The 23,758-nt window shown below is 41.2% G+C and overlaps 1 protein-coding gene across 6 annotated transcripts in view; it reads right to left on the reverse strand.

Moving 5' to 3' along the window:
- Nucleotides 1–4,461: 4,461 nt before the first annotated feature.
- The window catches only part of grin1a (glutamate receptor, ionotropic, N-methyl D-aspartate 1a), a 54,758-nt gene continuing 35,461 nt past the window's right edge, over nucleotides 4,462–23,758 (reverse strand). For 2 of the 6 annotated variants that reach the window (XM_084745356.1, XM_084745358.1), the window contains 10 exons: nucleotides 22,925–23,043; nucleotides 22,450–22,562; nucleotides 21,437–21,585; nucleotides 20,254–20,411; nucleotides 19,518–19,679; nucleotides 19,092–19,201; nucleotides 18,584–18,729; nucleotides 12,630–12,656; nucleotides 11,794–11,904; nucleotides 4,462–6,473 (listed from right to left, as the gene is read on the reverse strand). In XM_084745356.1, the coding sequence (XP_084601482.1) occupies nucleotides 6,405–6,473; nucleotides 11,794–11,904; nucleotides 12,630–12,656; nucleotides 18,584–18,729; nucleotides 19,092–19,201; nucleotides 19,518–19,679; nucleotides 20,254–20,411; nucleotides 21,437–21,585; nucleotides 22,450–22,562; nucleotides 22,925–23,043 (1,164 nt within the window). In that variant the 3' untranslated portion in view covers nucleotides 4,462–6,404. The remainder of the gene's footprint in view (nucleotides 6,474–11,793; nucleotides 11,905–12,629; nucleotides 12,657–18,583; nucleotides 18,730–19,091; nucleotides 19,202–19,517; nucleotides 19,680–20,253; nucleotides 20,412–21,436; nucleotides 21,586–22,449; nucleotides 22,563–22,924; nucleotides 23,044–23,758) is intronic. The other 4 variants (XM_084745357.1, XM_084745362.1, XM_084745359.1 and 1 more) reach the window with 2 other exon arrangements.

The raw sequence follows: 23,758 nt of genomic DNA on the forward strand, positions 1-23,758 counted from the left end.
GTCCAGGTCTTTCAAACTCCACAACTCCAGGCGGTGACACAGGATTGACAGGAATACAAAAACACAGAGACACTGTCAGAGACCATTTGCAAGACAGCCATATTGATATGAAACAGCAGGATAGATACAGATGTTACTAATGCTCCTAATTAAGGTCCTGTTCCATTTAGTGTAGCAGGGCCTTTCTGGTGAGCCATCATGCAAAACAGAGGCACTCTGACTCTGATCTGAATGTAACAAGCTGTGTTTTGAGTCAAACAGACATTTTTAGGAAAGACATTTTGACATGCCACAGCAGGTGTTTTAGCTGCTTCAGTTTCAGGACCCTGGGACTGTGCATGCTGCTCACTGTCACACTGTTATGGCATGCTGACAGTGACAGCCAATATCGGAAAATAACCAATATAGCTGGATGTATCCATTAACACGACTCTACAAGACTCAAGAGCAAGAGTAAGAAGAATCCACAGCTGCTGTTAGTGGTGAGATATTTCAGGGACACTTGAATAGAACGGAGCCATTGTTAATCGTCCACCTGTGCTTTTCCTACTATGACCAGCCAAAATGTCATTACAAGGCAAAGAGAGATTAATTATTATTATTTAAAGGGAGAATTCTGTACTTTTCATGTGGATGTCCATTTAGTGTTGATGGTAAATGTAGTCAACTGAAGCAATAAATTCCTCACTGTGTGCTGTATTGACTGAGAAAACTGAATACTTCTGCTGCAAATCTGTTGTTCTTCCTGCATCCAATGATGACACAGTGATGTCACAGGTTGTGCGTAAAACTATACTATATCAGCTTGGATTTCTAGACTCCTTCTCTTGGTAGGAGGCGTTCTAGATAAGTATTTTTGAATCTGTTCTTACCAAAAAAACTAACTTGATTTGGTTACCTCAACCTAGATTTTGGCATTGCTGTGAGCAGTTTCATGAAGGAACTACTTTCTATGGTAGAATATACCAGATCTACTTCTTTCCCTCCACTAGACAGAAAGTAGTTCTTACATGAAACTGCTCACAACAAGGTCTGTGGATTATCTTGAGAAACTAGGTCATGATTTCTAGAAAGAGGCACTCCTATTAAGTTTTTCAAACGTATTTTTTGGCCACTTTGTGCATCACAAGCCGAGCGCCATCTAGTTCTATTATATTGGAGAGAAGTCTGACATTTCTACGGCTGATATCTCCAAAACTCAGCAACTTACACCAAAACTACTGAGACAGATAAACAGCACTACAGGTAAGAGGAAACATTTTTTTTATTTCAGGCTGAACTGTCTCTTTAACTAAGGTTTAGCTGTGTGATGGCCAAGGCCACACAAATGGACAGTTAAAGGGTAAAACCATGCACATACTCACCTCACTTCTTTGTTCAGTACACAGGTTAATTTAATTTGCAGTCAACCACACCCCAAACAATTCAGGTCCGCTCTACAGTTTATTTGATTTATAATTTCTTTATTTTCCTTTAGCTTTACACTGTTTAAATGGAGTGCACACATTTTCACACTGTAAGGTTGAATTTAGTAATTTTCTATCGTATAAATTATTTTTCTTTGTCTTCTTTTGAGTTACCATGCTGGTGGGGGCAGTATCATCCTGGACAGGCAAAAGGTGTGGCCAAGGGGTGGAACCTGCAAAATCCTGTGGCCAGCTCATCGGGCTGTACCACCTCCAGCCATGCCAGAGGGGGATTTGGGTTTAGTTAGTTTTTCCTTTGTATTAGTTTTAGTTGATATCCATTTTGTTTCCCCCTTTTGTGTTAGTTGGTTTGGCCAAGCCAGTATATATGTTCCCTTATGTTTCATTTTGTTTGTTCAGTTAACACCCTGTTTTGTTGCTGTTGTTTTGAGTATAGTTATATTTTGTTGACCTCTTTTATAGGCCTAAATATTAACTTCTTGGTTTATATTGTTTTGCATTTTTTGGGTGAATAAAACTCTTTTTCAACAAACTCCTGTTCTCCTCATTGCCTCACTGCTTGGTCGCTGCTTGGACTTTTGGTTGTTGTTGGCAGTAATTGAGAGTAAAATGTAAGTCAAAACTCACTACAAGAAATTGCTAATGTGTTAAAAGTAAGGAAAGTAGAACTTTTTCACTTTTTCGCAGCAGCTATTTTGACATAAAATTGGTATTTTATATCAATATGGCTGCCGTGAAAAAGGCTTATTACTTTTTGTTAATCAAACTTTAGTCATAAATCACACTGTGTCTTCCCAGAGGAGGGTCTGTTGTAATCCACAGGACCAATCAGCACTCAAGAGTCCCATTAATCTCTCTGACAGAGTGTGACAGAGTGTCGGCTGTGATTAGGGCAGAAGGTCAATGGAGCAGAACAAATGTCTCACCTGACAATATGCTGCGACCCACCTCTGCTGCTACGGAGGTATGTCATTAATTAACAATGACAGCCATGATCTAATTAATGATGACACTCGTAATTTAATTAAAGGTTATACTGACTGTGACCATGACTGTGATGGTGCTGTGTTCCACTGGGGCTAACCAGGGTAACATTTCAGCTACTAAAAGAGTCATTTTATGTTAACCTTTAAATGTTTTAAAACTTAGCCTAAAGATATACAAGTCTGTCCGTTTTAGATCAACAGCCTGCAGCAAGTATTTTGTTTGCTGATGCAACATGACATTTTCAAAGGTTTAGAGGAAAAACCCTTGATTTGATCACATTTGTCAGTTCGTTTTTAAATAACATGGTTCCATATGCAGACGGGACATTAATATAACCAGATGTTTCAATTAGTTAGCCACATTAGCTGTATTGTGAAGCTATATGTAGGTGGTGCGGATTAAATGCTAATATCAGGATTATGTAAATATGCTGGCTTTTAGCAGGAGATGTTTACTATGTATACCATCTTAGCTTAGCATGAACACACATTCACCAGACACAGAACAACATAATCATCCCAGTTTGCGTCCAAGTGATGAAATGTCAGTCCAGAATTCATTCTTGCCTCAACTCCTGAGAGAAATATTTAGCTTTTAGCCGCTCAGTAACGTTCACCAGCCTTTTGATTTGGCTCTCTGTTGCTGTCTGCTGGGCAGGACAGGTCACAAACACCTGTCTGACCTTGTTTGTTGAAACTTTGCTCACAGTTTTATATAAATACTTGGTAAGAGCAGGAGTCAATCATAAAGACTATAAGGAGGTTAAAGAACCGAAACAGCAAGATGGTAAAGTGACTTAGTTCTCTACAGCAGTGCAGAGTTGAGACTATTGGCCAACTTGCACATTACAGTGTGTCATCTGATTCAGATTTGATTTGAAAAGAATCATCATTTATGTAAGATGACTGAAAATTAGCTAAAAAATCTCCATCATGCACTGCTGCTTCACCACTGGACCACTGCATGTGAGACCTTTTTTTTTTCTCTCAGGCTCTCTTGCTTGTTTTTGATTTTCATTAATGCAAATCAGCTGTAATCTCTGCCAGGCGTAAGCCTGCAGGGGATCCTGTTGTCAGTTGTGTGTGCGTGACTGACTGATCCTGTGTCTGCATTCTACTGGAACCATCAGCCTCGAGTTTTGGTGCCCATTTATGACTGTATGCTCAAGGCCCTCTTGTGGTTGTGTTTTGAAAAACATATAAAACCTATATATCACCTATACACATTGCTGCCTCCTCACTCCTCTTTACCTGCTGGTAGGGTCACGAAGAACTGCTAGAATAAAACAAGGCTTACCTACTGTCAGTGTTGGGAAGAAACTAGTTACATGTAATTAAACTACAAAATAATGTAACTGCAATCTGTTAGAGTTACTGAGAACAATTAACTAAATTAGATTACAATTACTAATCAAAATGTTGCTGATTACCAAGAAATTACATCCAAATGTTTTCACTTTACCTGGCGAAGAGCTGCAATCTTCTTTGAAATATATATACTGGTAGCGTAATAATAGACTATAAAAGACTATAAAAAAGTCAATTATCTCGCAAAAATGCACAAACACAAAAATACTGTCTTGTAAGTCATGCAATTTTCAGTTTTATATCATCATGAATAGAATTTCTTTGATTTTTGGTTGGACAGTTGGAAAGAAATTATGGATATTTCTGAGAATAAAAAACTAAGACTAAAAAATACTGATTAATCAAAAAAGGATGCTGAAAAGAGGATACTAGAAGCCAATACTCACTCCAGCCACAGCCTGTTCACCCTGGTGTAGCTGGCAAGAGATACAGAAGTATCTGCTGCAGTATCAACAGACTGAAGAGCAGCTTCTTCCCTCAGACTGCCTACTTCATCCTCAGCACTTTTATTGTTTTAATCTCTTCAGCCAGTCTAATCAATTGACTAAGTGAGAACTACATCAAAATATCATGATACAACTTTGTTTTATAATGCCACATAAATATCTTGTCTTGTGATTGTAGGACTTAGTAACTGTTAGTTTCAGGGTTGAAAATAATCAAATCACAGGATTGGTTCGTCTTGGCAATGTCAGTATATTTTATTTACAGTCGTATAAACAAGATGATTCAATGCAAGATCTTTACTGGAAAAGGTAAGAAAAACAAGTGATTCTCCCAGATGGGGATTTTGTGTTTGTGTGTGTGCATGTTTGTCTGTGTGTGTTTTATGCATGCCCATGTTGTGTGTGTGTGTGTGTGTATGTGTGTGTGTGTAACAATAGATTCAGACATTCTCAGCTGCAGTCGTAATACAAGCGCAGTGCAATCTCCTCATATCTACACCGAATCAGACTCTATTTACAGTTCATTCAACTGAAGTGCTCCACACGGCTCGGCTCACTGTACACAGCAACCAAACAGGCATCCAGAAACTAACCAAAGCACTGATAGGAACACGTAAGCATGCATAGGCCAGAATGATCAGAAGCATAACTTAGAAACCAAATTCTGTTTTAGCACTTTGTGTGATCATTTAAAAGTGTTGTTGTACTTTTGTTTTTCTAATAAAATGAAAAAAATAAATAAAAAGCGAAAGTGGTTCTGCTCTAGTTTCTTGGGTTTTTTTACAGTTTGGGGGACCCCTCAGCATAAAGTGCTACGCAGTGCCAGACACCGGAGAGGCTGTGATAGTTTTTTTTTCGACAGACAGCAGTGGTTTCTCAGCTCCAGAAAATGGGAAACGGCCTGTTTTTGCATCTAACCAAGACCTGCATACAAGCTCGCGAGCTGAGCCACGCTTTCAATCCACTCGGGGGTTCCCTTCGTGCAAAAGTTTCTCCGGCGCTGCGCAGGGGGAGGAAGTTTTGCAAGAAAGGCCCGAGTGCTGGTTGGGTGAAAAACCTGGCCCTTTGATGCAACCCCTCGGAGACTGGAAGTGAGAAAGACTGCTGTGACGGGAGAGAGGAAGAGGAAAGAGGGCGTCCCCAGGCGCAAACATGGCTTACGGCTTGAGTGTCTCGAACATGTTTGGACGTGAAAGCACCAGGCTTACTGAACTGTTTCATTAAAATTCAAATTAATCCGTGAGCTCATATAGTCACCTGCTTATCTGTTGCTATAAATAGCAGTAAAGCTTTAGAGATTTTCTTTAAGAAGTTCTTACTAGAAATTAAAGACATGCATTTAGCAGATTGGTACAAAGTTAAAGGGGAAAAGATACAGAATCTGGCATATTAACAATTTCATTATTCAGATGCATAAAGTTCTTATTCATATACAAGCACACACATGCTTCCATCTTCACTGGTAGACAAGATCTTCTTCATTAGTGCCATTAGATTAGTGCTTCCAAATGAAAGGAACATCATCTAAAAACCTTTAAAGTGTCGATAAAAACATAGGTAGTTCCTCCAATTATTATTAAAAAATACTTGATATCCATTGAAGCTTACAGTACGTCTTGTATTGCAGTACATGTTGTTAAGAAAAACTAGATATTACTATGGTTTCTAAGCCCTAATTGGAAGTGATATGTCGAGTACAGTACTTGCACCAAAACTAGTTTATCCATTAACCGAGCTAAACCTGGCTTGCTAGAGTTATAGAGCTGGTCAGTAAATTTGAAATAACATCAAACATGAAGTAAATTTCCATGAGTAAAAGGACAAAAACAAGGTTAAATAAGTCAGCTAATAACATATAGAAGGAAAAGATCATATATATGAGTCAGATGGGTTCTTCTGTGCATGCTCAGGGACCCTACGAACATCTAAACACCAGGTAATCCTGGCTATTTTTTTTTTTTAAAAAAGGTGCAAGTTCAGTGTTTTTCAGCCACTTCTTCTCCTTCTCCTTCTTCTTCTTCTTCAGGTTTCCTCAGAAGCTCCGTCGGCAGGCGGTGAAAATGACGGCTTTGAAGGGAACGAAGAGATGGGTCCTCTCCGCTCCACTCCCTCCCATCGTCTCGTTTCCTCTCTCCTCGGGGAGCGATCGTCGGCGTCTCCCTCTCCCTCTCTCTGTTTTACACCACGGTGCTGACAGACGGGTCAGACAAGTTGAGTTGGCCCGTGATGTCAGTGGGTGGGTACTGCTGCAGAAGAGAAATGGAGGGAAAAGGAGGACAGGGAGACACATAACAGGGTGTCATTTCTTGACAAAAGCATTGATTATTTTTTGTAACGTTAGTATCTAAACATCCATTTTTTTTTTTTTTTTTTTAAGAACACCTGTGCTTCGTTTCTGCAGAAATTTCGAAGCAGGAGGGTTCTCTAACCCCTCTCAGGCACCACCTTAGGTTTGCAGTTTTTGTTGAATCTCTTCAGTTTGGATTTTTGTAAAGCAGTGCCTGAGGTGGGCTAGTCGGGAGCAGACGTAAGGTCCTGAGTTTAGACAACAGCAAATTTGAATCATGCATCATGTGTGGTTTTTTTTTTTGGCCTTACAACATTTTGGACATCTCATTTATCTCCCTGCAGTCGTTTGTACGCATGCAGACGGGCAGCCTCTCTAATTTTAGCAGCACTGGAGGAGGAGAAGATGAATTTCGGGCTGATTTCAAAGTGCTGTTGTGTGTCGGACTCTTACGTCCAGTCCCCGCTTCTTCACTGTGCTTCTTTTAAAGCAGAGTGCATTGAATTATAGGCGTCTACAGACAGTGCTGAGAGGGGAAACAAGATCCCAGATTCCATGCAGGTGCTTAGTTTCTATGGCAACAGCGATTTTAAGTCTTTTTTTGAGTGTGTGGACTGATAGGCAGTACGCCATTTTTTTTTCAATGCTGAGGCTGCTTTTTCTGCTAGAAACCTGGTGAAACAATCACTTGTTAAACATTGTAGTCAATTCCATCATAAATAGAGCTTGTGACATGCTGTTTCATTATGGAGCAGCTTTATGTTTTGGAACACAGTGAGATTGGGTGGAGTAATAAATTATGTTCATCAAAGTCCAAGTGATTTCCAACATGCCAATCATAATCCTGACTCACAGCACTACGTTAGAAAAACCTGTTTCGTAACATCCAATGTGCAAGAAAACATCTTTTGTTTGGACATTGAATGCATCACATGTGAATACTGTAATTGCAGAACCAAAACAGGGAAGAGTCTTGCCTCTTTTCAGCGTACACATCTCATTTGTACCGTTTTGTCCATCTCAATTACCAAGCAAGATCTTTGGGGTTTAAGTGCCTCTCGTTTCAAGCTGTTAGAGCCAATACATTCAAGCATATGAGCTTCAGAAGCTGTTATGATGCAACTAACATGCTGACAGATGGGGCAACATCCAGACTGAGGAGTAACATCAGGGTTTCTGCAGGTTTCAACAACTTTTTGAGACCTTTATGAAGACCTGTACTATGTGTGAAGTCCAGAACACCGCTTTTAATGTTGCCGTAGATCCAAATAGTCCCAGGAGGTCGCCTACTGGAGCTGCAGTATGTTTTTCTGACCTCCCATAATGTATAATTCCTTTTTACCCAAAGATCCTAGTTTAGTTTGAAGAAGGTGCACCAGGCTTCACAGGCTTCAACCAAGCACCACATGTGCTGTTCTTGAACCAGATCTCAAAGAACGTGACTTTACCCATATCAGATGAAAGTAAGAACAGTTTTGTCATTGTAAAAAAAAAAAAAAGTAGAGGAAACCAACAAAATCAAGAAACATACCAACCTGGAACCAATTAATAATCCAAACTGTGCATCCCAGTCAGGACTTACTGAAGCTAACATGGTGTCTCCTCATCAAAAAAAATTCTACCTCTAGAAGTAATAAGTTCAATAAAAAACAGTAAAGAAAAGTCCATTTCAAAGCAACTGACTTCACTAAATTTTTGAGTTTAAAGTCAAACCAGTCCCCCCCCAGGAAGTTACAGTTTTGCTCAACCTTGCAAATTTGTCCAATCACCACAACTTTAACCTTGCAAATATCACCAATCATCATACCTTCCCACAAGTTTCACCAATCACAGCAGTCCCCTGAGCAAACATCAGACATGCACGTCTCAATAAACCGACTCAATGTTTTGTTAATTACTTTCTTAAGATTTTGTCAGGGGTGCTGAAAATAACAAAAGGTTTGTCATTGTTATTTACATTTATCAATGCTCTGTGCATTTTTATATATTACAATTCTGTGCTTGCACTAAAAAGATTTTCTGTATTTGTAGGGTTCTGTTCATATACACTTCTTCATTGCAGGAAGCTTCTTTTTTTTTTTTTTTAATTCCTGAGCCTTTTTTTATATGGTTACATAGAAAACTAAGAACAGAGTGTGGTTTTGTGTTCCCTGGGACAAGTTACTTGATTTTTACTTAGTTATACAAAAACAAATTTTTGTTTGCCATACAGTTTCATTGCAAAATTTCTAAAACTCAAAGATTCAAGTTATTTATTACAAGAAAAATAAATCAATTCAACAAGATTATAGATTGGGACACTTAAAAAAAGACAAAAGGCAGAGTTTGTGTTTGATCCAAACCTCAAAAATTTAGTAAAGAAAGTTGCCTTGAGGTTTTGTTTTGTTTTCTTTTCTTTTCTTTTTACAGTGTAGAGGTAAGGTAGATTTTTTTTTTTTATTGAGGTGACATCTTGTTAGCCCATAAAAAACATCTTTGCTCTGATAAATCCTGACTGGGCTTCATAGTTTACATTAGTTATTGGTTCCATGTTGGTGTGTCTGTTGGTTTTGTGGTTGTTACAGCGTGACTGATACACATTTATCCCAAAAAGATACTTAAAAGTGAGACTGAAGTTAATGCAACTTTATACACTGTAAAAAACAGACTGTAATTTAGTGATATTATTTAATCTTTTCTTGTTAACTTAACATAAACATCCAAATACTCATGTTAACTAAACTAAAAAATTTTATATTTACTTTCAGAACACTTCAGAACTTAAAAACACAAATTTATCTAACTTGAAGTCTTGACTTGAAATGTTGAGTTCAATGAATGTCCTGCACAGAGATCAATCAACTCATTAAATTCTTAAGGTAACATGATCAACATATTAGCTGCTCATATCATAAGATTGTTGAACTTGTTTTTTTGACTAGACGAGTTTGTCTTGAATCATTAAAATAAACATTTTAAGGTAGACCAGACTCTAACATTTTAAAGTTAAAACAAATCATTGATTTTTACAGTGAAAAAGTAATATTAACTTCATAATCCAATCAATTTTTAAGACATTTTAAGAACTAAAATTCAGATTATTGGATTTAAGGCTTTTTAAGGACCCGCGGAAACCCTGCAAAATGTCAGATTTTCTAAACCGTCCCAGAGTGGATGTTCCTCATCCCCTTGACCCGCGAGTTGCATCATCATATGGCTTACAGCCCCCATTTGGGTCTCCTCATGTCTTGTACCTTGAGGGCCTGCTAACAGCGCACCCTACTGGGGTCAAGTGGACCAGCAAAAGAGAGACACTTCACTGACATCACAACCACAGTTAATGGTTATAAAGCTACTTATTGAAAACAGCTACGGTGAGTCTTCTTAGCACAGCTACAGAGGTTATTTCTACTTCTTCTACTGTTACTATGACAGTTACAGTCATCGGCATGCTTGCAGAGGGAGAGAGGAGCAGTGTGGCATGTGGGTGAGGGACACTGACACTCAAGTCCATTGATATCCATTAATATAAAAGAAGAACATTTATATAAAATCAAAATAATGGTCAAAGACTGAGGATGGCAAATCTTTCCTTTTTTTTTTGATTATGCTAAATCCTGTTTTGTTTTTTTTCCACTTTAAGCCATTTTATTTCCCTGCTGGGGCTCCAAAACCAGCATTCGAACCCTCATACAGACATATTAACAAGGTCGATCCCACTCTTCTTCTCTTCAAACGAGACCAATTCTATTGAGAAACCTCCAGGGGAGAGTAAAAGATGGTTTGGTTCAATTCAATGCAGAAACATCCATAGTTAAAAAAAAGAAAAGAGTTAAAACAAGAGAAAGAGAGAAAGACAGGAGATCAAATTAAAACACACACACAAAAAAGTTTTTACTTTGTGACCCATTAACTTAGCTTCCATAGGCTACATCTCCCCTGAGGAACACATTCAGAACACAATGTTAGTACAGCAGACTTTCTGTGAAGGTGTCTGCGCTATCTCCAGAGATTATTGCTGTTTTTAGAGGCTAATGCCAGATTTGGTCAGCGACCAGCTATGTCTGGCTGAGCAGCTGGGCACAAATGAGTGCGGGGTCACTGGTTTGTCAGAGCACTCCGAGCCTTTGCGGAGCACAATCCCTCCCAACTGCAACGAGCAGGACTTTTCAACTGAACTGTGAAAGAATGCAGAAAACCTGACACTCTCATTGTGCTGCAACAAGGGAGTCAAGCAAAGATGTAGAGACGGTGCAGAAAAAGAACAAAAGGATAGCTTGTATTTGTAACACAGTGAGAGTCTAAGGTTTCACAGAGTTTCCCGTAAGAACAAGAATTCAAACATAAAAGAAGGCTGTCTTCACCACCTGAAAATATACCCTGAAAGAGGCATGCACAGTTCACAAGGACACTGGAAAATAAACAAGAATTATGACAAACAAAATATGACAAAGCAAAAAGTAAAATTGATTAATAGAAATCCATGAGTGTAATCCTGAAATAGACATGTTGAGAAATAAGACGACACATTTTTCCGTTTTCTTCCCAGGTGGACCGGCCATCGCGACTACCTTGGAAATGGATTTTTTTTTTTTTTTTTTTTGGAAAAATGACAAAAACACCAGCACATGCTTTTCAAACCAAAGGCAAACCAACAACCCAAACAGAGGAAGTGCGGGCGGGAATTGGTGCAAAGAAACAATGGATCAAGCAGTCAAAAAAAACGACAGGACACTGACACGAATATACGAACACACACACACGCTTACGTACACCACAACGGCACCAAAAACAATCGCCAGAATCCACGTCCAAACCAGAGGCAGGGAGGAAGAGCAGCCCAAGACAAAACAACCACTGGCAGACTGCTTGCTTTTGTCGCCCCCCTCCTCCAGAGGAACACGCCACTAAATCCCATCAAAAAAAAAAAAAAAAAAGCCTGGAAGCCCCCCCATTTCTTTTCCCCCTGGAAAATTCAGAGCCCAGCTCCTGGCCTGGCCTGACCTGAGTTCCTGCACTGACGCCGTCCGGCCTGTAGAGGAGCTACAGATGCTATAAATGATTGATGGCTGATCGATGGTGAAACGGACAGACACGTGGCAGAGGCCGCGGAGCGGAGCCGTGTGGAAATGGGTGGAGTGGAGCATGGCACTGTCTGCGCGATCGGGTATGGAGATGTGGGCAGAGAGAGGACAGAGAAAGAGAAAGGGGTGGAAGTAGAGACAGAGGAGGCGGAGGAGAGGAGGAATAAGAGAGGGAAGAGTAAACAAAGGGAAGGTGAAGCTTCTTCGTCTCCTTACCGTGTCTTTGGAGGACCTACGTCTCTTGATGCTGGAGGCCAGGGTGGTACTGATGGACCTAAAAGAGGCTTTCTTTTTGGGGTCGGGCTCTGCTCTACCACTTTTCCTATCCTAAAATAAATATATGTAGAAACATTATTCATGTTCTCTGGCTGGGGTGATAACCGTGGTTTCAGTCTCACCCATTTGCACCATCACCACCACCCACCACCACCCCAATAAATTACCTCACTTTATATCTAAATAGAGGGAGGCTACAGCATTTTGGAAATGTAAAATGCGCAAAGAGGGAGAAAGAAAGGGATAAAGCCTGTTAGATGTGAGTGTTCAGTCTGATATGAGGGCATTCGTCTACATTTTATGCAACATTATCACAGTGGGACTACACAAGATGGCACAGTAGTCCTCTAGAAATGTGCGGACACATTCACTTGGCCCCTAGAAATGCATTGGAATGAGTGATGACTAGTAAAGATGTCAGTGGTTGTGATACCTATGTTACTTTAACCTGTACGCTTGCTATTGCCTGAACACACACATTACAGTTGCGACTTCCTCATCTCAACACACAAGCGATCTTAAATTAATGGATCATACCAAATATGATGACAAAATATCTAGAATCTAGTCTTCATTTAGAAATGCAATCCTGTCAAAAAAAAAATAAAATCAAAAAGTACAAAAAAAGAAGCATTTTTAACCGTATCCTTACAAGATGGCGGGTCAATTTGGTGCCCTCCCTCCCTCATTACCATCAGAGTGCCCCACAGCTACTCTCAGCACAATAACTGGGTGTTTGTGTGCAAAAACAAAAACTCATATTAAGGTATTCTTACATCCTGAGTCTCTAGAGAGGAAGAGGGCTGCATAGGGGGAAGAAAAGAAAAATAAAATAAATTTCCATCCACTTGTTATTACTTTAAAGATCCTTAAGCAAAAGCCAAGGGAACCAAAAAGGGCAGATACTTTAAAACTAAAAATTAAAAAAAGATCTAGCAAAGCAAACATCCACATCCAAAGCCAGGCAGGTATAATAAGTCAAGAAGCTTCAGTATCAGAGGCCACTAAGATGCATATCAAAGAGGGAAAACAACAGCGACAAAAGTCAATAATTGAAGCCCATTTAAAGTCATTATACCTGAAAGTGTAGGTATAATGGAAATTCACCCCACACACAAGGGAATGGGATGGAGAATGAGATGGATTGCTTAGAAAAATAAGGTCTGAAAAGGAATGGTGGCCTACTGCTGCAAAATAAATAAATAAATAAATAAATAAAAATTCTTACTCTAACTTGCAAAAAAATTCTGTGTGCTTGATTTCATGATCTGTGCAGATGGAGGCTACTTCTAAAAAAAGAAAGCACTCTAAGATGGCTGTTAAGCAAAGTATAAGTGGAGGATGAGCGAGTGGATGCAGGAGGGGGGAGGCCCTTGGGGCGGGCGGGGCAGTGTGGTGTGAATTTCAACATGCCAAAACGCTTTATGGATGGAGAGAGGGATAAAGGGGGGAAAACATAGAAGAAGTAAAACACAAAACAAATAGCATGACAGATCGATCCTGGCCAGCACTGGCCCCGCAGTACATCCTTTTTCATCAGGTCACATGACTAGGCACTTTTTAGGGCACAATTGTACCACCCATCGCCCCGCCAACCAGCACTTTTCTCTCAACCCCCCCTAATGCCATGATATCAGGTGGCGAGCAGGCGTTAGCTGGCGTGGAGGATAGATGAGAGCTGGTGCACGACATCACTCGATTTTAGTGCAGGTAGTAATAAATAAAATCTTTTTTCCTGTTGGAAGATGACATCTCATGTTAGTCAATAGAGAAAGTCAGCCTGTTGCAACAAGAGAGTCTAACTGGAGGCGTCTTGTTTCAGGAAAAATCAATGCCCAAAGTGACGTCAGTTCTCTTCTTTTTAATCTTTTACTTTTCCCCACATTTCTTACACGTCTCTTCGTTCTGGCCGCTCTGAGCCCTGATGAGGTGCTGCGTGTGCTCAGTCCCGGCCATGCAATGGCATGCTGGACCTTCGGATGAAGCGTGGCGTGGGACTCGCGCAGTGTAACAGCAGCCGCCTGTTTCTTGTCGGAAACAGAAGCGGGCTGCCACAGTGCATCATCGTAAAATACACCATCGTCATCATCATCACCACGCAACAGGGTTTTGACACTTTGTTTTCATCCCAAACTGACACCAGTTTCAGTTGTTCAGACAGTGCACTTCTGAGTAACATCTGTTTTAAACGGGAGAGCTAAAAGCCAGATGTGTAGCCTCTCAGTGATGTAGTGGTCAACAGCATGTTGGATAAACTGTTAGCATCAGACAAATCAGTGACATATAGAGATATAAATCTGTATGATGTAAATTTATAGAACACATTAGTGACATTAAGATGCAAAACAAGTACATGAAAATATGAACAACACAAAGCCTGTATAGTTCATACTAGACTGATTATTGGCCAATAGTAGCTCATTACAAATATATTGACATTAGTATACATGTTCATAGGGATGCAAAAATAAATTGTCATTAATAATAATAAAAAAATACATGGTCAGGAAGTCGAGAATGACCATAGTTCAGTTTTATTATTTTGAGATAATAAGCTAATTATCATTATCCCATGAGATTCGGTGAAAAAGCGTTAGCAAGGCTCGTTTTCTTGTTATCTCAAGAAAACAAAAGGCCAGTTTATGAGATTTATAGATAATTTATCAGAAAATAATCACTGAAGCCTCAAGAGAAAGAGGTAAGATTGCTGTCATGACTTTAATCACAAAAAACAAGCTTTGTTATGTCAAGATAACACACACACAAAAAAAAAAATTCGATCTGCTTCTGTAGTACATGGTGCAATTTTATTGTATGAATGTTCAAATTGAATTTCAGTTAAATTTATATATTTCTGGCTCCATCGTCTGTTAAGGAAATTTTTTTTGAGCTTAGAAAAACACATAAAAGCTTGGAAATGTATTCAGTAATGATAGGACCATTACAGAGAGAGCTAAAAGGTTTGCACAATATTTTTCACTTCTGCATACCTTGCATGACTTAAATATTTTTAAATCTGTAATGACTGTTTTTTTGGCAACTTGGGGTGCATCGGAAACAAGCTGTGATCACAAAACTGATATGTTATCACCTTGTGTGCAGTTGCAAAGCAAAACTAGTTTTGATATGGAGACGTGTTTCAACAGTGACTTCAACATTCACTCTCTCCACCAACTCCTCTGCAGTGTGATCTCATTAGATGTACGCCACTTTTAAGGACATTTCGCCTGTCATGTCTATATATTTTAAGCTTTTCATATGTAATTTAGTCCAGTGCATTTTTTGTTTGATTTGTTGGATTTAGGCACCAAAAGTTCTTGGTTTAATTAAGTTATGTTAGTTACAGATTTAAGTTATAATCTTACACAAAGTTTGTGCAGCTACCAGTACGTCTTACTTTGTTTAACGTTAATTATAAATTAAGATCATAAAGATTTATATCAGCTTCAAAAGGCTGTTAAGTTCTCTTACCAAAATAAATATCCAGTAACTAAGATTAAGTAGGTGTCCCCCCACTACATCTCTGTGGCTGCAGCTCCTTAAAGCTTGAATATCTTAAGCATGCAATTCTAACGATGCATGCACCTTTATTTCTTCGTAAAGCATTGTGGAAGCAACAGTTGGTTGTGAACTTAAATGAACTTCTATTGTCAAGGGTTTTTGCGCATTTACAGCATGTAAAGATGCTGATGATGTGTCAGCCTGCAGGGGATGAGGGGCGTACTATATGAACAGATTTAGTCAGAAGTGCATGCTCTCTCAGGGTATCTGTGTTTAAAGATATGTGGGTGCACAGAACTGCACAGTGCTTTGCAAAATACACCAACCTGAGGCAGGAAAAGCACATAGTTACATACAAACACACGTACAAGCAGTCAAAATGATGCCAACAATGGGACTCCAGGTTTCAGTGCTTGGCGCACTAAGGAAGGAGGAGGCCACATAAACTGTGATCTTAGATTTTCCAACGTGATGAGTTTGTGTCCCACATAACCAAGTTGTCATTTTTAATTTGTGGAAATGAGATCACGGTGAGTAATCAAATCAGTGCACCCAAACAGTATGAATAATATCCTGAATAAAATTCACGCAGAACAGGACAGATTGCATTAGCTTGACTTGACTTCGTGGGTTCCCTCTGTGATCCTTGCATGACACCCCATTACAGTGGTTATATTTAGGGCAGTGAAGATTGTGTGTGTCCATTATCTTAGCTCGGGGGCCCACGGTGACGCTCGATGAGCAAGATGAGCATGCATGAGCCGTCTTTGTTCAGCGGTGCAGAGAAATCAACATGATCATCGCTGACATGGATACAAAACGCGCTGGTCTACGAAGCAGTTTAGTGTGTCTCTCTCCTTTCTCAGTGATCCCCCACACCCCAGCATGCATTCGCCTGATGTATGCGCCTAAAGAACACACATCCATATGAAGACACTCACGACAGTTACATACAGTAGTCAGATCGATGGCAGACACTCTCAGAAGGACATTGATTTGCTGACAGGCACTTGTGATTGTGATACTGTACCTTCCTCCGGCCCTGCTGTCTCTACTCAGCAGCAGGGCCGAACACTGAGCTTACAGAGAGTCAGCAGAGAGGCTGCCAGGGCCACGTCACACACTCGCAGTGTGACTGGCCTTTTAATGTGGAACCCCTGCACCTCCAAGCTTTCCAATCAGAGTGAAACCATCAAGAGTAAATAAAGGTACCGTGTATGGGTGGAGGAGGGGTGCTCCAGCGCTTTATAGCCACACTTGATTGCACTGGAGCGTGGAGGCAAATCATGTTCTTCGTCGGCTGTGCGAATGACCTTATTGCTTGATTGCAGCTTAAAGGGATAGTTCAGATTTTTTAATGTGGGGTGTTATGAGGTTCTTATCCATAGTCAAGATAATGCCAGTTGGCATGCCCCCAGTTTTGGAGAAGCTGACGGGAATATCAGCACGGAAGCTAAGCAATACTGAATAAATACAAGAAAGCAGCTAAGTACTGCTGTGGACAGGGTCAGAAACAGGTATTTTAGCCACTTAAAAAAGTCCACTTGAAAAAAACTTATTAGCAGTTTAAATGGACCCTATATTTACAATATATTAAGTGGTTTACTTTGCCATCAGCCAGCCTTTTCTGAAGAGAAACCACCATTAAACAAGTCAGATACCACTTTATCCGAACCAACCAAACTTCATAGGCAAAATCAGTCATTTTACCTCACAGAACAAGGGAGTTGCTGGTCTATGGCTGTTAGTTTGTTTGTCTCATTATGTGGCTTGGGTGAAGCAAAACTATCCTTTTAAAGCACCAAAGTCACATTATAAAGCAAACAAAGTAAGAGGTCGACACAGTAATAGACTAGCAACTACTGTGCTCTGTAAGGTAAAATTACTGATTTTACCTCTGGTGTTTGGTTTGATTGAAACCATCAGAAAATGCTGTCAGAGGGCAGGGTAAAGCTGTGGAAAACTGATACTGATTTTTTTTTAGCTGGACCATTTTTTAAGTGGCTAAAATACATTTTGTTGCTGACCCTGTCCACAGCAGTAAACTATGTAGCTTTCTTGCTGGTACTCCTTTCTGCTTCTGCAAACTGGGAGCATGCAGGCCATCTCCTGTAGGTAATACACTGGCTATAGATCCATATCTCATACAGTGCCACCTTGGATAATCTGAACTTTCCCTTTAAAGGGTTGGTTCACTCAAATTACAAAAATAAAACTCATTTATTCTAAGTAGTATCTTGCCAAGCAAATGTCTCTGAATCACAAATGAAATTCCTTTCATCCAAGTTTTAGACTTGATATCACTCAAGCCTCACACATAAAACCAAAACAATCTGCATGGCTAGATATCACTAAGGCAAGTAGAAAAATATTACAATATTTTGTAATTTGGGTGAACCCACCCTTCAAACTGACACTTGCTTCTGCTTTCACTGCTTTGCATGAAGCCTCTGGTGTGCAAGATAAGTTTGTCTCATATTTGGTGTCTGCAGTAGTCTGGACACTGCAGTAGATAAGGAGACAGTATAGCATGTTCTGCTGACTATAGTGGGAGAGTCACTGCAGCGTGATTGAGCCAGGGCATTGATTTTAATCTTTATGCTCTATTTGTATCATTAGCGTCTGGCTGCTGTTAGTATGGCTGCCAGAAAGAAGGAAATCAATGACGACGCGATCAAAGTGCATCACTGTTATTATTGTTTTCAGGGTGTTTCTGGCAAAACATTTTGTTTGCTTTCCATGTCCACATCATCTGACCTTATGAAGCATATAAGCAGCTTAGAAGGTACTATATCATGCTATGGACGTGGAGGGTGAAGTTTTAATTCCATCATGTTAGAGGGTCGCGGGGCTAATTATCTTACTTTACTCTAACAGCGAGAGGTGACATGGGGGTGGAAATGGTTCTGCTAATTAGTTACATACTAATGAGGGGGTCCCGGCCACAGCTTGACTTCCAGAGGCCTCCTTACTCTCCTGCAGGCACACACAAGAGACAACGGGCGCCGTTGGCCTCTGGGAACTGTTAGGAACTAGAGAGTGGCCGCTGAGGATGCCTTACGGTACATGAAGGCATCAGAGATCACGGTTTCTCAGACGGTGATCTGGCAGTCTGACCATTACTGAAAATAAACAGAGGCTGAGAGACAAAAAAATCAAGCTCTTTTGCACCCCAGCCTCGGCCCCCTTTCCACCATGGGTGTGAGCGGACAGAGGGAATCAGTCCTACCTGCAGGTTCTTCCTCCAGACATTGACGGCCGCAAAGGCCAGCTGCATCTGCTTCCTGCGGGCGTCTTTATGGCGCTTATAGGCGATTTCGATGAAGATGAGGAAGATCCCTGCTGCTATGCCTCCAGCCACCAGCATGAAGACACCTGCCAGGGGGAAGGGACAGACAGACAGACACAGAGCAGAGGTGGAAATACGTGAGATGCCGGACCACGACTCCGCCGCTTCCACAGAGCATGAACGCATGGTCTTGCTCAGTGGTCGCCCCTCCTTTTTTTCAACCAGCTCCTACTGACGACGGCGGCTGTAAACCACACACTACTATAAAAGAAGACCACAACCGCACAAAGCCACAGCACAATATACTGTACGGCACACTTCCACAGAGCACCCACGCGACACTAAAACAACGAGTAAAGGTATTGGACAAAAAAGCGCTACAGTACCTTACCACTGCAGTTTTTGTCCAATCACTTTTAACGCTTTCGCTACGCCGTAAGGACCATACCTGCCATGTTTTCAAAGGTGAGTGTGGCTGGGGCATTGCTCCTTGAGTCACACTCCTGGTATCTCACCCAGGTTTTATCTAGGTCTTCCATGAAGCCGTTCTCATGAGAACTGCAGGGGGTTGGGGGTGGTGGGAAGAGAGGTGACAAAGTTAATACACGCCGCAAAATGACGGAACACTTTGAGCCGCTCACTCCCAGATAGCAACACAAATGAAACAGAGACAGCAGGACATGGTGACAAACAGACATACACTTGGCACAGACAAACAGACAGAGAGGGCAGGAGAGGGGAGATACAGAGAGAGAAGATGTGACATAAGGCGATGTATAGGATGGCTGTAAAAGGTCAATACGTGACCGAGAAATCATATTGATAAGAAACAAAAAAGAGTCATACGAGTAATGCAGCTTCGGCTGGGACAGACCTGAGAATGGCCAGGGACACATTCTGTTTCCAGGGGCTGTCCTTGCGCATGCCTATGCCAAAGCCCGAACGGAAAAACAGCTCTCCCGTGGTCACCAGGTCGCACTTCTGCGAGGCTTCAAACTCCAGCACCGCAGAGTCCCAGATGAAAGCATGCAGCTTGCTGTGGGGGAGGGGGAAGGGAGGAGGAGGAGGAGGAGGAGGAGGAGGAAGGAGGGAGGAGGAGGAGGGGAAGGAGGGGGTTACGGTGCGACAGTACAATGATTTACATACACATTTACGGCTCCCACCCCTTTCTCTCTCTCGCACACCAGATCGTGTGTGTCATTCAGCGTTTACCAGCAATCTCTACCGCTGCTTATGGCCCAAATGAAATCCAATGGCAGATGGGTGAGGGCGCGTCCCCCATTGGATTCCCCCAATCTCAAAGATGTTCGTCTGGGTACAACCTGAAAAAGGGTGCTCCTCGACTCAATGTTAGCTTAACCTCACACTGGTGCCAGTGCTGATGACACGTCCACACTTGCTCCTGTCCCTGGACATCTGCCTCGGCCGGGCGATGGGCCCGGATCAGAGGGAACGCCGCAGTAAGTCCTGCCGCTTCCATTTGGTCCAGAGGTCCATGTCCCCCCCCTGAACTGAGCTGACTGGACTGGCCCTAGTGCTTTCTGTGTGCCTGCTAGGTCGAGCAGCCGGCCGACACGGGCTCCGGTCGGCCCGGCCTGGCCGAGACTCACTTGTCACGCACGGCCTGGATGGCCTCGGCGGCACTCTCATAGTTGTGCTTCTCCATGTGGCGGTACATGGTGCTAAGCTCCACCTGCCGCCGGAAGTAGATGTCCACGGAGCTCTGCTTCACCGTGGCGTAGATGAACTTGTCCGATGGGTTTCTCAGCTGCATAAGATGACAGAGACAAGATACCATCAGTTGAGTAATGACTACTAATAACGTCCACTGATGTATAATTCCAATCTTAGAAATAAAGGTCCCAAAAGGGTTCTGCCTGAAGGGCAGTAAGTGTTTCCAGGTAGAACCTGAGTTCTACCTGGAAACATTTACTTCTGAAGAGCCCTTCCTTGAAGAAAGAGTTGTTCAATGATAGTTGCAGTCCTTTTTCATCGAAGGTTTGTCACAGGTTCTTTATACCATGATATATAAGGGTTCTTGGAAGAATCCTCTGGGTGGGTTCTAGATAAAACCCTTGTAAAATAAAAGGGCTATCTGTAGAAACCGCTCAGTGGGATTTAGGTAAAACCCTTGGAATATAAAAGGGCTATTTATAGAACCCCCTAGGTAGGTTCTAGATAAAACCTTTGGCTGTAAAAATGTTCTCGGTAGAACCCCCTGGCTGAGTTCTTATTAGCACCCTTAGACGGTGAAAAGATTCTGGATAGAATACCTAGAGGGAGCTCTGGGTGGAACCATTACACTATACAAGAGGTTCTCTGTAGAACCTCTCATAGTGGGCTCTGGGTGGGACGTTTCACATAGAACTCTTTGACAGGGAGCCAAGTTACAATGGGTTCTTGGGGACAAGCCAAAGAACCCTTTAAGGTTCTAAATAGCACCTTTATTTCCAAGAGTGTGCATGTATATAATTGTTCTATAGGCTATAGATAAAACACTGTTTTAATCTTACATTTAATACACTTAATTTAGCTTTAATCACATTTCTTTGAAGATGGCAGACAAAGGAGGAAATAGGGTTGGCCATTTTCATTCATTGTAATTTATAGCCAAGTGTTCCTAGTTTCATCATTGATTGATTATGAATACTTTACTATCTTCAGCGCTAAAAGAAAAAAAAAATCCTCTCAAGCGAGGTGTTTGTGGTCTAATGTGCATCTATTGTGGAGGTCCTTGACATGATAACGTTTGGGAACCCCTGGTGTAGTAACATGGTATCATCCAGTACGCACCCTTGGGTCATTGATGCCGGTGATGCGCTCCTCAGGCCGGTCCAACACCAGGAAGGCAGCCAGGTTAGCAGTATAGGAAGCTACGATGATCATAGCAAAGCCGGCCCACACCATACCCAGGATTCTCGCTGAGAAGCTGCGTGGGGCACCTGTGTGGTGAGTTCAGGTTTCAACATTTAGCTCAGTAATTTTCAGTTTTTAATTGGCTTAGTCATGTAAAGTAGTTAGCTAGGTACAGTTCTACCGCTTGGTACAAATAATTAGCTGCTATTTCTGTTATTACTACTACAGTTACAACCACTGCTACTGCAAATGGTGCCGCTGTATTTTAAGCATTTAATACAGTCAACCATGGTGTTGATGATCATTAATCTCTCTTTACCTTTGCATCTGGGGCACTGGCATGGATGCCTTCATATTTATGCAATAGGGTGCACTGTGTTAAAGTTTGTGATGCACTGTCCAGTATTATAAGTGCACAATGAGTGTTCCACGAGAGTCAGTGTTTAGTCCCCTTGTTTAGTCTCTTTTAATCTCTCAAAACAGTGTCATGCCATAAGAGTGTACTGTACACAGTCACTTCTAAAAGAAATTCATTCATTCTATTATTAAATTATTAATAACAGGAACTATTAACCCATATATGTTATAGTACATCATAATAAACCCTCCACTCATACATTACATAGAGTTTGCAGCACAACCTGGAAGAAAAGAAATGACCAAAAAATATAGCCCACTAAAATGTCAGACACGAAACACTGGAAGACAAATGAAATAAGCAAAGGTAACTGTTAGATGACAAGCTGTAGCAACGTCGTTCTTTACAAATTGTGATTTGAAAGGTACTAATTTTTCACCTTCAAAGAAAAACTTGACAGTGAGGCACAACCTGGAGCCACAAACAAAAGTAAAAAGTGATGTACTCGACAGGTGTTCTGGAAGGAGAGGAGCGTTTACTGGTGGTTAATTGATGATTTGGAGATTTTCAGTAATGTCTTTCTGTGTCTCACCTTCTCCAATACCAGAGTTCAGCAACACTCCCCAGGAGAACCACATAGCGGATGATAAGGTGAGGGCATCTTCTTCTTCTTCTTCACTGTTTACTTTAAATCTTCCAAATGGGCTAGATGGGGGAAAAAATTGGGAGGGTTGCAGGAGAAAAAGTGAGAAATCGCTGAGAACCCGCAGAGAGGAAAACCCTGGCGACCCCAGGCAGGGCAGGGAAGGGAACTGAACATGAGCGAGCAAAGCAAGAGGGACACAAACTCAGAAAAATCAGACAAAGACGGCTGCACAGGGACAGAGCGGTGGGATGGTTGGAGCCAATCTTCACCTCTGTCTGCCTCCGCGTCCACACCGAGGGAAGATCTACAGCACGCAGGAGTGCATGTACACACTTTCAACACTCATTCAGTCGTGAGTACACATAAACACACACACACACACACATGGGTACACACATACAAACACGGGTCCCCCTTGTACCTGAACCGGTCTAGTAGGTAAAGCATCACCGCCACCACATGCACCGAAAGACCCACCAGCAGCCACAGCGTGCTTTGGAACGGCTGCATGAACGAGTCCAGTGTACTGCGAGGGATTTCCTGAAAACACACACCGTAGTTTGTTGTAGATTGATTATTAGCAACTTTGATCACCTTAGGTTTTTATATTACAGACTAACATAAAGTAAAATACCACACTAGAACAGCCATGGTGGTGATTTTGACCTTTTTCAAATTTATATGTGCAATAGTTTTGATGAATTAAAAAATACAAGGCTGCTGGTACCTGAGTTATCAAGTGTCTTTACAATTGTAAGGCCAAAAAAAAAAAGAGAGAAAATTTTACCTATTTCCGTCATACACAGCCCTTTGACTACACGACAGTTCTCATGATTATATTGTTACCTTTTTTGGGGGGGGTGGAGATGCATCTTGGTTGCTTAGCAACTATCACTGTCTCTGTCAAAGACACTTTCCAAACAGTCTTGACCTCCATTATTTTACCTACATTAAACACAAATATTAGACGAAAAGGATAATTGAAAAATGTATGGAACCTAAAGCAGGGGAGACTGGGGACTGTTCACACTTAATGTGTTAGAACCTGTAACTCACTGATTTTTTTAATTAGAGCTCTCAGATTTTGACAAGATGTACCCTAAGTTATCACAAATAGCAATACTTCAAACTTTATTTATTTAAATACACAAAATGCCAAAGATAACAAGTGGGGCAACCACTGTAGTTGCATGCACCAAAATGGAGGCAGTGCCAGATCACACTTGCAGATAATATTATATTATTATATGATATT

Source organism: Lutjanus erythropterus, chromosome 20 (assembly GCF_056507025.1).
Source record: "Lutjanus erythropterus isolate fLutEry1 chromosome 20, fLutEry1.hap2, whole genome shotgun sequence".
NCBI classification, from domain to species: Eukaryota; Metazoa; Chordata; class Actinopteri; order Lutjaniformes; family Lutjanidae; genus Lutjanus; species Lutjanus erythropterus.